General features: G+C 45.5%; 1 protein-coding gene across 1 annotated transcript in view; it reads left to right on the forward strand.

Moving 5' to 3' along the window:
* The window catches only part of SEC16A (SEC16 homolog A, endoplasmic reticulum export factor), a 62,253-nt gene that overhangs the window by 20,085 nt on the left and 26,024 nt on the right, over positions 1-16,144 (forward strand). The window contains exons 8-14 of the mRNA XM_060251732.1: positions 5,127-5,269; positions 7,225-7,286; positions 10,243-10,381; positions 12,394-12,636; positions 13,827-13,924; positions 14,142-14,223; positions 14,682-14,799. Coding sequence (XP_060107715.1) covers positions 5,127-5,269; positions 7,225-7,286; positions 10,243-10,381; positions 12,394-12,636; positions 13,827-13,924; positions 14,142-14,223; positions 14,682-14,799 — 885 coding nt within the window. The remainder of the gene's footprint in view (positions 1-5,126; positions 5,270-7,224; positions 7,287-10,242; positions 10,382-12,393; positions 12,637-13,826; positions 13,925-14,141; positions 14,224-14,681; positions 14,800-16,144) is intronic.

Below are 16,144 nucleotides of genomic sequence, written 5' to 3' on the forward strand. Positions count from 1 at the left end.
CGGCGTGGACATTGAAGTCACCAAGGATCAGGAGCCTCGGATGCTCCAATGCCCAGCCTGCTGCGGCCTCCAGTAGGGACAGTAGGGCGCTAGCTGGTGTGTTAGGCGGTCGGTACACCAGCCAGATCGCCAACCCCTCCCCAACGTCCCACGCCAGACCGGCACATTCAATACCCTCAATCTCTGGGGCCGGGAGGGCCCGGAAGGAGTAAGCCTCTCGTATGAATAGAGCCACCCCTCCCCCCCGCCCGCTAGTCCGTGACTGGTGAAAGACCGAGTATCCTGAGGGCGCCATCTGGGAGAGAGCTACAGTCTCCCCGTCATGCACCCAGGTCTCGGTCACGCATGCCAGGTCCATATCCCGTTCAGACAGGAACTCCCAAAGGGTATAGATTTTATTATTTATGGACCTGGCGTTGCATAACACCAGTGACGGAGGTGAGTATTTTAACCTGGCTCCACTACCTGTCACCGTCGGGATGGGACGCAGGCTGGAAGGGGGCCGAGCCTTGTTATGTCTCGGCCTCCTTCCTTTATAGTTCTGTCTGTTCCCACCGTCATACCTTCCCCTCCCCAGGAGTACTGGAATCCTTCATGAATCTATCTAATCCCCTTTTAAAGCTGTCTATTCCTGTAGCCATTACTACATCCTTTGGCAGCTGATTCCACATTTTTTTAAAATACTGGATTCATACCCTGCCCTCCGAATTTCAGAGTGGCTCACAATCTCCTTTACCTTGCTCCCTGACAACAGACACCTTGTGAGGTAGGTGGGCCTGAGAGAGCTCTCCCAGAGGCTGCCCTTTCAAGGACAGCTCTGCGAGAGCTATGGCTGACCCAAGGCCATTCCAGCAGGTGCAAGTGGAGGAATGGGGAATCAAACCCGATTCTCCCAGATAAGAGTCCGCACACTTAACCACTATACCAAAAAGGCTGTGTAAATTTATTTATTTAGTTAATTTATATTCCACCCTTTCCCAGATGGGCTCAGGGCGGATAACAACATTTTAAAACGGTAAAACAGTAATTGAAACCAATAAAAGTAGACAATACAATTTGGCGGCTCAGTTGGGACATCATAATATACTAAACATAGATAGCATAAAATCAGTATTGTAGCAGAGGTGGTGTCGCAGCATAGGGTCAGCCGATGGAATAGGACGCCCGCTGCCTCAACCAAATGCCTGCTGGAATAGCTCCATCTTACAGGCACTACGGAAAGGTAACAATTTAGTAAGGGCCCGGATCCCTGAGGGGAGCTGATTCCACCAGGCTGGGGCCAAGACTGAAAAGGCCCTGGCCTTGGTTGAGGCTAGTTGGACATCTTTCAGACCAGGGACGGTCAACAGATGTTGAGTACCAGATTGTAATGTTCTCCAGAGCATATATGGGGAGAGGCGGTCCTGTAGATTTGTCGGTCCCAGGCCATATAAGGCTTTAAAAGTTAAAACTAAAACCTTGAAATGGATCCAGTACTCCATTGGTAGCCAGTGCAGTTTGTGCAGCACTGCCTGGATGTGTGCCCAGCTAGGCACTGTTATCAACAGCCGAGCAGCTGCATTCTGCACCAGCTGGAGTTTCCGGATCAGTTGCAAAGGGTAAGCCTGCGTAGAGCAAGTTACAGTAATCTAACCTGAAAGTGACCATCACATGAATCACTGTAGTTAGGTCCTGGGGGGATAGGTAAGGCGCTAGCTGCCTGGCCTCCCAAAGATGGTAGAAGGCAGACCGAGCAACTGCTGTGACTGGTGCCTCCATTGAAAGTGAGGCATCCAGAATCACTCCCAAGGTCTTCAGCTTCTGAGCCAGCACTAAGAACGTACCATCCAGGGTTGGGAGCTAGATTCTTAATCCCCCCGGCCCAGGTACAGGACCTCCATTTTAGCTGGATTAAGCTTCAATTGACTTTGCTTCAACCATCCCGCCACAGCTTCTATGGCCAAGGTCAGATGACCCGGGGCAGAGTCTGGGTGGCCGTCCCTCAACAGATAGAGCTGGGTGTTATCTGCATATTGATAACAACCCAGCACAAAACCTTGGGCAATCTGGGCAAGGGGCGCATGTAGATGTTAAACATCATTGGCGAGAGAACAGCTCCCTGAGATACACCGCATTCCAGCTGGCGCCACCTGGAGGTCTGCTCGCCAAGTGCCACCCTTTGTCCCCGACCATGGAGAAAGGAGGAGAACCACTTTATGGCAATCCCCTGAACTCCAATGTCAGCAAGGCGGAGGGCCATAAGATCATATTTCCTTTTGTTCATCCTGAATCTACTTCCCATCAGGTTCATAGGATACCATTGAGTCCTAGTAGTTTGAGAGAGGGAGAAAAATTTCTCTTTGTCAGCTCTCTCTATCTCATGCATGATTTTATAAACCTCTTATCATGTTCCCCCCTTAGTTGTCTCTTTGTTAAACTAAAAAGTCCTGGAGTCTTCAGGCTTTCCTCATAGGGAAGTTGCTCCGAGCCCTTGATCATCTTGGCTGCTTTCTTCTGTGCTTTTTCCAGTTCTGCAGTGTCATTTTTGAGATACATTAACCAGAACTGCCCTCAGTATTTCAGATGGGGCCACACCATAGATCTATGAACGGCACTATAATATCAGACATTTTATTTTCAGTCCGTTTCCTAATAACCCATAATGGAATTTGCCTTTTTCACTGCTGCTGCAAACTAGGTTGACGCTTTCATTGACCTACTCACTACAACCCCAAGATATTTTCGCCTCTCAGTCTCAGCAAGTTCAGACCACATTAGCCTATACCTGAAGCTGGAATTTTTGTCACCTGACACTGAACTTCACTTGCCACATTTTTGCCTATTCGCCTAGCTTGCGGGGATCCTCTTGGAGCTCTTCACAGCCAGCCTGGGTTTTACCATCCTGAAGAACTTTGTGTCATCTGCAAACTTGGTCACTGTACTAACTCTTAGTTGCAGATATTTTATCAATAAATTAAATAGTACCAGTCCCAACACTAATTCTTACTTATTGCTTACTTCCATCCATTCTGAGTACCGTCCATTAATTTCTACTCTTTGTTTCCTGTCATTTAACCAATTTTTATTCCGTAAGAGGTCTCATCCTCTTAACCCATTATTGCTAAGTTACTGAGTAGTCTTTGTTGAGGTATCTTGTCGAAACCCCTTTGAAAGTCCAAGTACATAGTATCTTCCAGGTCAGCTTTGTCTACATAGTGGTTCACTTTCTCAAAGAATTCTGAATGATTGGTGAGGCAGGACTTCCCTTTGCAGAAGCCATGCTGATTTTCTCTCAGCAGGTTTTGTTCTTCTCTGTGCATAACAATTCTATATTTATTTGTTTATTTATTCAGGTTTTTTTATTCCACCCTCCCCAAATCGGTTCAGGGTGGATTACAACAAAACAGAGTCAAAGAGTCATTACAATAAATCATAGTAGATTAATAACATTTCAAAGGTAGCAGCAATTACAAAAAAGAAGCCTATTAAGGCCACACAAGTGGAGTCACTGGGTACTTCAGTCGATGGGAATTGGAGCAGAGAGGCCAACTGAGGTGGCCTGGCAGAACAGCTCTGTTTTACAGGCCCTGTGGAACAGTAGTAGGCCCTGCAAGGGCCCTGATCCCCAGTGGGAGTTGATTCCACCAGGCTGGAGTTGGAGCAGAAAAGGCCCTGATCAAGACAAGATGGACATTCTTTGGCCCAGAGATAACCAGCACATATTGATCTAGAGTGCAGGGCTCTTCGGGCCACATATGGGGAGAGATGTTCCTTCAGATATGTCAGTCATAGGCTATGTAAGGCTTTAAAGGTTAATACCAACACCTTGAAGTGGATCCAGTACTCAATTGGTAGCCAGGGTAAGTGGCACAATACTGACCAAATGCATGCCTGCATAGGCAGTGCCATCAGTGGGTGTGCCACTGCTTTGTGTACCACCTGAAACTTCCAGATCAATCTCAAGGGCAAGCTCGTGTAAATTGAGTTACAGTAATCAAGCCTGGAAGTGACCACCACATGGGTCACTGTAGCCAGGTCCTGGGAAGAGAGGTAGGGAGCTAATTGCCTGATCTGACAAAAATAAAAGAAGGCAGGCCATCAACCGTGGTGACCCAGGATCACTCCCAGGCTCTGCAGCTTCTGGGCCACCATCCAGGGTGGGCAGCCTGATCCCCACCTCAACCCCTCCCCCCCCCAACTCAAGTACAGGACCTCTGTCTTCACTGGATTGAGTTTCAACCAGCTGTGCTGCAACGAACAAGCTATGGCCTCCAGTGACCTGATCAAATTCGCTGGGGTGGACTCCAGGCAGCCATCCAATGACAGAGCTGGGTGTCAACCACGAATAGGTGACATCCCAGCCCATACCAACTGAGTGAGGGGGTGCATGTAGATGTTAAACAACATGGGTGAGAGGATCACTCCTGTGACACACCACTCTTAAGTGGGTGTTGCAGGGAGAACCTCTCTTCAAGTACCACCCTCTGTCCCCAACCATGGACAGAGGATGAAAACCATTGAAGGGCAGTCCTTTGAACCTCTTATGTTGGTGAGGCAGTAGGTCATGTCAAATGCTGCCATTAAATCTAACAATAATGGCAGTGCCAATCCACCCTGATCTAATAATAATAATTTACCATTTCTGGGTAAGGTAGATGAGAGGGCGGTGGCTGAGCAGCTCAAGATCTTCTTGGATGATGCATCTATCGTTGACCCCTCCCAGTCCAGTTTCTGCCCTGGTCATGGGATGGGGACAGCGATGGTCACCCTTACAGATGACCTCTAGAGGCATCTAGGTAAAAGTTGGTTTCTTTAAGAGTGGATATTTGTTTACAGTTTCTGCAGATTTGTCTGGGACAGATGCTAAGCTGACTGGACTGTAGTTTCCTGGTTCCCCTCTGGATCCCTTTTTTTAAAATTGGTGTTATGTTTGCTACTCTCCAGTCTTCTGGTACAGCAGTTTAATTTAGTGATAGTTTACACATACATAGTGGTTCACTTTCATCTGGGAGGCTGACAGAATTCTAAGCAAAGCCATTAGCTGCCTTGTGCATCTGGTTTGTCCATGGCCCAGAGCTCTGAAAGGGGAACAGATTTTACAGGAGAGTGGGACTTACTCTGGCTTTTGGTAATCTTTTCTATTGTAGTTCCTTCAAGACCTCTGACACCTGAGAAATTTTCTGTGCCTCACATATGTGCAAGATTTGGCCCTGGAGGCTACCTAATAAAGGTATTACCAAACCTTCCCTCTGAGGGACAGCCTGCTTTGGTTGAGATTTGCAGCATGGAGGTAAGTGAGAAACAGGAATGAGTTACCTGAGCACACAGTTTCCAGGAACAACATGTACAGCTGTTGCCAGCTGTAGGCACTCAGATTTCACATATGCGCCCCCCCCCCCCCCCGCTGCCCAAGACTTCCAACAGATAAAAGTGCACATAAAAAATGTAAACCATTCCAAGGCATGCAGGAAGTCCTTGGTATTAGACTTGAAGAGCTGTGCTCCAGAGTAGTCTTACTGGGGGGCCCACTGATGTGTGCCACCACTTGGAATTGCTTGCCAGATAAGGTTGCTGTCTTGAGTTCAAAGTTCAGAGGATGGCCTTCTTGTTTCAGAAGACTTTCAGTTCAGAACTTGTTTCTGGAAGTGTAAGAAATTTTATGTGGCCCTGCAATTTTACTGTGCTGTTTTTAATGCGTATATATAGTTTTGATTGTATTAGTGACTAGCTGCTGCCTTGAGCCCCTGGAAGAAAAGTGAAGTAGAACATCTTCATCCGCTTTACACCTCAGTCTTCAATTGCAGCATATTTATGTCCTCGTGATGTTGCCCCCCCCAGTTGAACCCAGCATGTGATAGCCATGTAACCAAGCTTATTATTCTTTTTAAGCTTATTGTTCTTTTAATCTGTTAAAAAGACCTTCATTATTCTGTATGCTAATTTACTGCCAACCTTCTATATATAAGATAGTTATCTTTGTTTCCATTTTATTCTGCATGCACATGAAAACTCACACCCTGAATAAAACTTTGTTGGTCTTAAATGTGCCATTGGACTCTTAACTGTGTTTAGAACAGCTTCAGTCACATAAGCAAATACACCATGTATTTCTCCCATCAGTAGGGCAATAACACTAGTGAGCTGCCTCACAGTATTGAAGGCAAATAAGGAAAAAAACAGGCCAGCTGGAGACCTGTACTTTGAAGGCTCTTCCCATTTTGGGGGCTTCCTTCACCACCATCCCATTTGTTTTGGGACATTTGTATAGTATCCTGGCCCTGGGTAGGAAGGGTTCTTTTCTCATCCTTTCGCTTATCCCTCTTCCCCAAATTGTAGGTTGAATCCTATCAGGTATAGTCTAAATTTGTTCTGCAGATGCTGACTGTAGCCATGAAATTAAAAGACGTTTGCTCCTTGGGAGGACAGCTATGGCAAACGTAGGCAGTTTAATAAAAAGTGGAGACATAACCCTGCCAACAAAAGTCTGTACAGTCAAAGCGATGGTATTCCCAGTAGTAATATATGGCTGTGAGAGTTGGACCATAAGGAAGACCGAGTGCAGAAGAATAGATGCTTTCGAGTTGTGGTGCAGGAGACTTGAGAGTCCCTTGGATTGAAAGAAGATCAAATCGGTCAGTCCTAAAGGAAATCAACCCTGACTGTTCCCTGGAAGGTCATATGCTGAAGCTCAAATACTTTGGCCACCAAATGAGAAGGGAGCACTCACTGGAGAAGACCCGGATTCTGGGAAAAACAGAAGGCAAAAGAAGAAGGGGACAGCAAAAGATGAGATGGCTGGACAGCGTTACTAATGTAACAAAAACGAATTTGAGCAGACTTCGGAGGATGGTGGAAGACAGGAGGGCCTGGCATGTCTTGTTCTGTGGGGTCGCAAAGAGTCGGACTCGACTCTGCGACTGAACAACAACAATGTTGTTTAACTGTAATACCTGAGTAGACATGGACGATGAGAAATATAGACTTTGGAAGGACTTCATTGTTATTCAGAAGGAAGGAAATTACAGCATAAGTGATGAGATACACCATGTGTTTTCAGACAAAATAAGTTGTCTTTCATGCCTGATGCTGCTTACTTAATTGACAGACCCTGAAGTGCGGAGCAATCATAATGGCACATATTCTTCCCATTAAGTCCCATTGCATTTTGTGTGGCTGACTTCAAAATAAGCACGCTTAGAACTGCAGTATTGGGGCATGTGAACAGTTTTTTACCCTGTCTTCCAGGTGATATTGCAGCATTCTTCAGAACAAGAGGAGATGAGAGTATTCCCTGGCCCGCTAACCAAGTATGTTCAGTGGGGTTTAAGAACTTGCTTTTCATGGCACTTGGGGTCACTCTGGCTCCTTTTGTGTCTGATGTGGGAGGCGCTGTGGGTTAGTGACAGTGTGGCATTCAGCTTAAGCCAGGCTGAAAAAATACTGGTATTTTGGGATATTATTTAAACCAAATACAGATCAGAGAATCTGACTGACTACTGGTATAGCTTAACCCAAAGAAAGACGAATTTTTTCTGCTTTTATTCAGGGATGTTCACTTATACCAGGGGTGGCCAAACTGCTGCTCAGGAGCCACATATGGCTATTTAACACATATTGTGTGACTCTCAAAGCCCCCAACCACCCCATTGACGAGCTTGGAGAAGGCATTTGTCTCTTTAAATCACTTCGCCAAGCCAGCCGGCAGCTTGGAGAATGCTTGTAAAATTAAAGTTGCTTTCTTTCTATGTCCCCCTCCTGCTTCCATCCCCTCATCTATATTCCCTCCCTCCCTCCCTCAAACATCTGACGTTCATGTCTTACAGTTCTCAAACATTTGAAGTTTATTCTATGTGGCTCTTATGTTAAGCAAGTTTGGCCACTCCTGAGCTAAACCAAATGACTCCTCTTGCAGCTCGGTTTAAACAATTCAGAGAAGGGGATGAGGGAAAGGATGAGAGGAGAACTGAGCTGCAAGAGGAGCCAGCCCATGATTGGATGGGGCGGTGAGAGCTGAGAACTCCACGCTGCCTCAGCTGGGGGTTGGCTTCTCTTGCAGCTCAGTTTAAACTGAGCTGCGAGAGAAGCCAGCCCCAGCCAAGGCAAAGCAGAGTTCTCAGCTCCCACCACCCCAGCTGATTCGCTCTTGCCTCCCTGCTGCACACAGGTCCTGTGCAGGACCTCCCCGCCAGGTCTGCTGCTGCACTCAGATCTTGGGGCCAGCTTCTCCTGTAGCTCGGTTTAAACCACTGTGCAGGTGGAGCGAAGCCAGCCCCAGAGTCAGGCTGGCTTTAAAAAAAAAAGGTATTTTTCATCTAGGGTCTATTGGACCTGAAAAATTCAGAGTTTCTGGAAAATCCCAGATCCAAATACCATACTAGTATTGGAAACCAAGATTTTTCAGAAATGCAAAAAAAAAAAAGTCCAATAAACCTGGACTGAAAAATAGCATTGTTGTGTGGCGTGGGGTGAGGGGTTGCACTTCCCTAATGGCCACCTCAAGTTAACTTTTAAGAAAAAATTGAAAAAACTACACACATTGTATTTGGCTAGTATTCACTAACCCTTCCCACAGTGTCTTGCTCCAAATTTAAACTATCATCCAAAAATCCTCTTTTTTATCAGTAGAGTTTAGTGGTTCACAAATACCCAAACTTCAAATCTAACATGTTAGAAAACATGAACAATACTAATGTTGTTGGCATTTATTTATTTATTTCTTCAAGAATGTGTCTGTTTGTGGTGAGGTAAATGTTCATAAGTGAAGACCATTTTTGTGCAGCCTAAAAATAGCTATAATGCTTGACTGTTGTGCTTTCTGCATCAGTTTTCCTCTGAAAAAAACTAATGGGACATCTATAATGGGACATGGCATGGACAGAAAAGCATGATGTCACCCCTGTTGGGTGATTTTTGAAGGTTGTTTTAATGTCCCTGGAAATTTTAAGTAGTGAGCTAGCAGTTGTACTTTGGGGACAGTATCTTAAAAGAACAAAGTTGTGCAGTCACTCTGTGCATTCTATCAAAAATACAAGTTGGGTGACTTTTGTACTAGAGATTTTGTCTTGAGGCCACCGGTACGTTCGCCTGAGGCCCCTGGGAGCCCCTGCCAGTTAGAGGCACCAGTCGTCCATTCCATAATCAGAGTAGGTGTGGCAGATTGAAAATGGCAGTGCTGAAAGACTCTGAAGTCTCATGGGCCAGGTGGACTAAGCTATTTATGTCCTCAGCTCTAGCTCGTTTGGGGGGGTTGACAGACTCCCTCCCTTTTTGCACATTGGACCATAGATTTCTCTCTCCTCCATGCCAACCTGCATGCAACTTGGATGGCAAGTAAAGGGGCATCCCAGAGAGGTCTGTTGTGACTTTCATTCCTCTAGCTTCGGACAGACTTTTGACAGACTCCTTTCCTTCCCTTTTGCACTTTGAATACCCCAAGCATGCAACTTGGAGGGCAAGTAGAGGAGAGTCCGTTGGAGACTCATTGCGAGGTTGGCATCTCTAGCCTGGGAGGAGGGGCATTCTAGTGCATCGCAAAGTCACTTTAATGGCCAGAATCTGTGGAAGTTCATGGTCTTTGGCCTGGGAAACCCATGAACTGCAGATCCATACAAACCTCAATTTATTTTGATCCATGCCTACCCCTAATCTTGACTGTTTCACAGTTTTGGTTTTGTTAACCAATCACACCATTCCCATATCATCTGTAATAGCACAACTATTGGAAAGAAAGATTAAAGTGGAAGATGGGAGAGCAGCTAGTACATCATCACAAGATCAGGCCACCTCTTCCTGCCATGTTATTCAGGAGGGTGGCCTTAAAGGGCATTGCAATTGCCTTCAGCTGAGTTGACTCTGTAGCTGCCTGTGCTTTTCTTTCATGGGATGGAGAGGGGTGTCTTCGCTGACCATGTGGGAGGGGGTGTTGGCCATAGCTGTTTGGAGAGCCAGTTTGGTGTAGTGTGCAGGCTTTTATCTGGGAGAATAGGGTTTGATTCCCCACTCCTCCACTTGCAGCTGCTGGAATGGCCTTGGGTTAGCTATGGCTCGTAAAAGTTGTCCTTGAAAGGGCAGCTTCTGGGAGAGCTCTCAGCCCCACCTACCTCACAGGGTGTCTGTTTTGGGTAAAGAAAAAGAGATTGTAAGCTGCTCTGAGTCCCTGATTCAGAGAGAAGGGTGGGGTATAAATCTGCAGTCTTCTTCTGTGATTGCTGGGACCTGCATTCTAGTTCTTGGTCTTACTGCTTTCTTTTCATTTTCTTTCAGAGATGACACACACAAAGTAGATGTTATTAATTTTGCTCAGAACAAAGCTATGCGATGCAGTCAGAATGAAACTCTGATTGACAGAGAGTCTGCACGGCTGCTCTGGGATTTCATTGTTCTTCTGTGTAGACAGAACGGGGTACGAGTTCTTGACTTTCTCATAAACCTTGTAAAATCCTCATCACCTGTGATTAGTCTTCCAGTTTTGTCTCCTTCGGTTTTTCAGTAGTATACTCAGGAACTCCTTTGCGTATTAGGCCACACACCCGTGATGCAGTCAATCCTCCAAGAGCTTACAGTAGGCCCTGTAAGAAGAGCCCTGTCAGCTCTTGGAGGATTGGCTACATCAGGAGTGTGTGGCCTAATATGCAGTGGAGTTCCTGCTACAAAAAACACCCCTGAGTATAATGGTGAATAGAATATATACAAAATGCTTAGTGGGAGAATCAGAACAATCCAGTAGTCTCTGTGATCAGCCTTAACTAAGCTGGTTAGTCTTGTGGAGCTGTTGCAAGAATAAACTCAGCAAGAAAGTACTTCACACCTTGAGTCTTTCTTAATATCTAAATATAAAAGTGTAGACAGATGCTATTCTCCTTATGCTTCCTGGCAGGTGCCTTCAAGCAGTTAAATTCCATGAATTTATCAAGCGAAACGAAGGAAGCAGGGCTGCTTGGAGTGGTCCACCCTGGTTTTCTGAAGACCTCTGATATGGGGCATGGTTTTGTTTGTTTATTAGATTTGTTGTCTGTCCTTCCCTAAGAATAGGGCTGAGGGCAGCTTACATCAGGAACAGGATGGGGACTCATTACATTGTGGTGTAGAGTGCTGAACTGCAACCTAGATTCAGGTCTCCCCTCTGACAGGGTGACCTCAGGTCATTTGTGCTCTTCATCTTGACCTCCCTTGCGGGGTGCTTATGGGGATGAAGTGTGTGTGTAGGTTACAGTACAGTGGATCATGAATGAAAAAATCCCACTGTTCTGTGGAAGCTTGCTAGGTGACTGTGGGCCAGTCATATGCTCTCAGCCTAGCCTACCTCACAGAGTTGGTGTGACAATAAAATGGAGGAAAGGAGAATAATGGGTCCCCATTGGGAAGAAAGGTTGGATATAAAGGAAGTAAATAAAATAAGTAGTCATAAGTTCAACTGCAGATTTAGAATTTACTTGAAGATTCACTGTATTCTTTAATCCAGTTAAGTCAAAATTTCTAAAATGAGCAGTCTTGCTCAAGATCCACCAGAAGACACTGTTGATGTATCAGAAGAAGGTACCTGATAATGGAAATTACAGGTTCTGGGCAAAATGCATCATCCCACCTTTTGGAAAGCAGAACTGTCCTCTTATTTGTAGAGCACATTGTCCTAGCAGAACTGGTTTCCCAAGGCTAAGAAAGCATTCTTAAGGTCTTGCTGACCCTGACAGTTAGTGCTGTCAGCCCACAGCTTTGCAGAGGAACTCCCACCCAAATCATACTTATCCCTGATCAGAATTCAGGGATTCCACCTGAACTGGGGCATTTCACTTTCCAGGGCCACCCTGATGAACTGGTGCTGCACAGCTAGTGTCTCCAAGTAAGGCTTCTGTGGGAAAGCTTTTTGTATGGGGGAAAAAAATAAAATAAAATAAAATACCAGCCGGGCTGTCATCCAGTTAGAAAGATAGTTAATCACAGGTGTATATGAGAAACAGCCATTCAGAAGCAAAAAATGTAGGGGAGGAATTGTGTTGCAGCAACCCTCATATCTTTAAGAGGCAGTGTCTTAAAAATAATATTGAAGACTGCTGCCCAAGCATTGCACCCCGCTCCCATGTTTCTTGCTGGGGGAGAGGGATGTTCCAATGGATTTCCCTTTCTCCATGGCCTCAGTTCATTGCTTTCTGGGCTCATGCTGCTGTTAGTGTGGGTTGCCTTAAATGCATTCCCTGCAGATCCTCCTTTCTAGTGAGTGGGGACCCAGGAGAGCAAGCCGAGAGTTGTTGGTTATGTATCCTAAAATTCTTTGCCTATCTTCACTTTATTTAGTGTAAAAAATTATATCCTGTTTCTCTGAAAGGCTGAGGGGTGGTGGCTTTGGGATAGATTCAGGTTTATCCTTGATCTTATAACTTGCCCCTGACCATGTGCTTTTCTTGACTTTGTTTATAGACAGTGGTAGGCACAGATATTGCAGAGCTACTTCTGCGGGATCATAAAACCGTATGGCTCCCTGGGAAATCACCCAATGAGGCTAATTTGATTGACTTCACAAACGAGGTTCTGGAGCAGGTGGAAGAAGAGTCTGGGGAAGCTCAGCTCTCTTTCCTCACAGGCAGTCTCATTGCCACAGTTGACAGCCTTGAGAAGGAGACGGAGAGATTCAGGGAGCTTCTGCTTTACGGTCGTAAGAAGGTGAGCAGCATCACTAGAATCCTTGGTGTATTTAGGCTTCTTGTTTTAAGAGAAGACTTTTCTTTCCTCACCCTGTGATGAAGCCGTCCAGGAAGAATTTGATTCTCGATGTCTTGGCCCCACATCCTGTCACAGTCTGGTGTGGGTGGTCAAGAAGTGAAAATCAGGTTGGTGGGGGGAGGAATTCTCAGTGTTTGGAAGCCACCAGGGGCTGGGAGCTGGTTTGTCCTTTATCTTAGTTGTGTTCTCCAGGGATGATGTCCAGTTCAGCGAATGACTGCCATTCACTCCATAGGGGAGAAGTTAAATGTGGTCTTGTGGGTATGTTTCAGTGTATATGAACATAGGGTGGTCTGGCTGTGATTGACAAGGAGATGATCTCATGGGCATATGTGTTCACAATGCATAAGCACACTGCATTTCCATGTAATAACTTCGCAATTTGCAAAGTGATCTTCTCTGCATATCTTCAGCTTCTATTATTATGAGCTGTTTGCTAGTAAAAATCTTGTCATTGGAATGCTTAGCTTTGATATTGTTCTCCCCAATTGTTCTGACTCTGGTTCTGGGTGTGAGAAGAAGAAATGGTCCCCTTGTGTAGGTGTGTCTGGTGGGTTGGAGGCAGAGTCCAGCGGCAGAACACAGGCTTTACACACAGAATATACCAAGTTCAGTCCTGGTCCTCTGTTGCAAAGTCTATTCCTTTGGAGCTATGCATTTTCTATTCATGCAAGTCCACCATCTTGTATGATCAGAAAGCAGCTTGCACCAATGGAACGTACTTTGCAAGTGGAAGGAAAGTACAGGATCTCTCCTGCCTGAGATATTGAAAAGCCTCTTCCAGGTTAGAGAATTCTTTCTCTCTCCCTTGGAAGGATGTATTTCTTCAGGGGATCTATAACTACTTTTCCTCTTGCCCTCTTCTTCTGTCTCAGCTTTTGTCTTGTCTGGGAGATGAATCAGTCTCTGTGCCCAGCCCAGATTGCTGCCTGAGTCTCTTGTTTTCCATATCTGCCTTGGTACAAGCTGGACAGTTGTAATTCCACCTTCCTTGTCTGGGAAGCATTGGCCATTGTGGTGGTTGGAGGTCATATAAGGTGAACAGTAGTCCTTTGTATATTGTATTACACTGTCTGTTGCCCTGCCATTTATACCTGGCTTAACAGGTGCATTCTTTTCTGTGTTAAAAGGATGCTCTGGAATCAGCCATGAAGCATGGGCTGTGGGGACATGCTTTGTTACTTGCCAGTAAAATGGACAGCAGAACTCATGCAAGAGTGATGACCAGGTAAGAAATATCTTTGATCACCTTATTTCAAACAACTGTTAATACCAGGTATAACTGTACTTTATACATCTGATAAGAAGGTTTTTTGCCTATGCATGCTTGTGCCACAATAAATGTGCTGATCTTTAAGGTGCTATAGTTGGGGTCTGCTAAAGGATAATTAATTCAGTTTCCTATTTGGAACTTAGGACTGTCCCATGCATTCCTGTTTTGACAGATTTGCCAACAGCCTTCCTATTAATGATCCCCTACAAACTGTTTATCAGCTCATGTCTGGGAGAATGCCTGCAGCTTCCACGGTGAGTTCAAACAGTAGACAGCTGGTAAGGCTCATGTGTATGGTATCGGTTAGGCTGAGGAGCAATTCCAAATTAAATGAAGAGCTGTTCATTTTGTGTGTGGAATGCAAAACTGATTGTCCTGTTTACTGTGAGTGTAATTAAAACCAAGTAAGATTGCATTTATCCCAAAGCATTTCTAGATGCAGATTTCTGATGGTATTATTTTCAGTCTTTAGAAATGAGGAATACCAAGTCTCATCTAGCCTGCCTCATTAAAAAAAAATTACAAAAATGCTGTTAACCTGCTCAATTGTATCTGTTCTTTCAAACCACATCTTTCTGTGGTACCAACTAGTTATTTCCATTATTATGCGAAGACCTATCCTGCCTTGTTTAAAGCAAATTGACATGGTCTTGTGAAGTCATTTAAATGGTCCTCTGGTAGCTAACATTATAAGCCTCTCCCCTCTTTCTAGTGCTGTGGAGATGAGAAGTGGGGGGACTGGAGACCCCATCTTGCAATGGTACTGTCCAACTTGACTCATAATATGGATGTGGAATTGAGGACGATCACCACCATGGGCGACACACTTGGTAACCAGTAGAGGAGAAGGGGGGTCAGTCTCTGGGAATAGAGGAACTTCTGAATGCTGGCTGGCATTCAGACAGCCGGAGTTCTTAAAATATAAATCATTGTGATGTGCTGTAAATGTACATGTTGATTTATCAAGACTTCCTTTCACAAAATTTGAGGTGGCAAACACCCCCCCCAAAAAAATTTAAACGTAATTTAAGCAAATCATTACACAGATTTAAGAATTCTGTTGCTTGTTGGTTCTGTCAGCAGCTGCTCTTCTGCTTCAGGTGTTGCTGTTCCCAAGGCTTTGGGCTACTAATATTTGTCTCCAGCTGGCATTGGTGGGGCTTGAGCTGCACTTGTGTTTGCCTGCTGTCTTCAGAGTTTTGTGAGCAGCATCCACAGCTGAGGCTGATGCTGACTTGCCTGTGGGAGTCAGGGCAGTGAGCTTTGCAGGAGGAACATCCTTGGTCCTTCCCTCGCAGAGTGGGCAGCTGGGCAAAGGCAGGTGCAGTGACAAAAAGAGAGCTGGCAGGGGATGGGGGGAGGCAGTGCTCAGCAGCTGGCAACTTGCTCCCACTGCTTGCCCTGGGTGGACACATTGCTGAAATGGCCTCTCCTTCTGGCTTCCATTGCCTGCACTTGGATCTTTAAACAACACTTATTGATATGTAGATTCACTTTACTTTATTGCAAAGTCCCAGTTCAGGGGCAGATCCTGATCTTTGATAACTGGCTAACAGGCCCAAGCATGATAGCATGACATTCATAGAATCACAGAATCATCAGAGTTGGAAGGGACTTCCAGGGTCATCTAGTCCAGCCCCTTGCACAATGCAGGAGCTTTACAAATACCTCCTTCCCCCCCACACACACATCTCCCCAGTGATCCTTGGTCCATGCCTAAAAGATGACAAAACCTCCAGGATCCCTTGCCAAACTAGCCTGGAGAAAAAATGCTGACTGACCCCAAAATGTCAATCAGCATTCCCCTGGGCATGTACGAAAGGGCCACAAGAACTAAGCACTGATGCAACCCTTCCTGCCCTCCTTTTCATGATCTGCCTAATTCACAGAATCAGCATTGCTGTCAGATGGCCATCTAACCTCTGCTTAAAAACTTCCCGAGGAAGCCTGTTCCGCTGAGGAACCACTCTAACGGTCAGGAAGTTCTTCCTAATGTTTAGCCAAAAATGTTTGATTTAATTTCAACCCGTTGGTTCGAGTCTGACCTTCTGGGGCAAAAGAAAACAGCTCTGCAACATCCTCTGTATGACAGCCCTTCAAGTACTTGAGATCACCTCCTAGTAATCTCCTCTCCAGGCTAAACATTCCCAGTTCCTTCAACCTTTCCTCAAGGAC

Source organism: Heteronotia binoei, chromosome 12, assembly GCF_032191835.1.
Source record: "Heteronotia binoei isolate CCM8104 ecotype False Entrance Well chromosome 12, APGP_CSIRO_Hbin_v1, whole genome shotgun sequence".
Taxonomy (NCBI): Eukaryota; Metazoa; Chordata; class Lepidosauria; order Squamata; family Gekkonidae; genus Heteronotia; species Heteronotia binoei.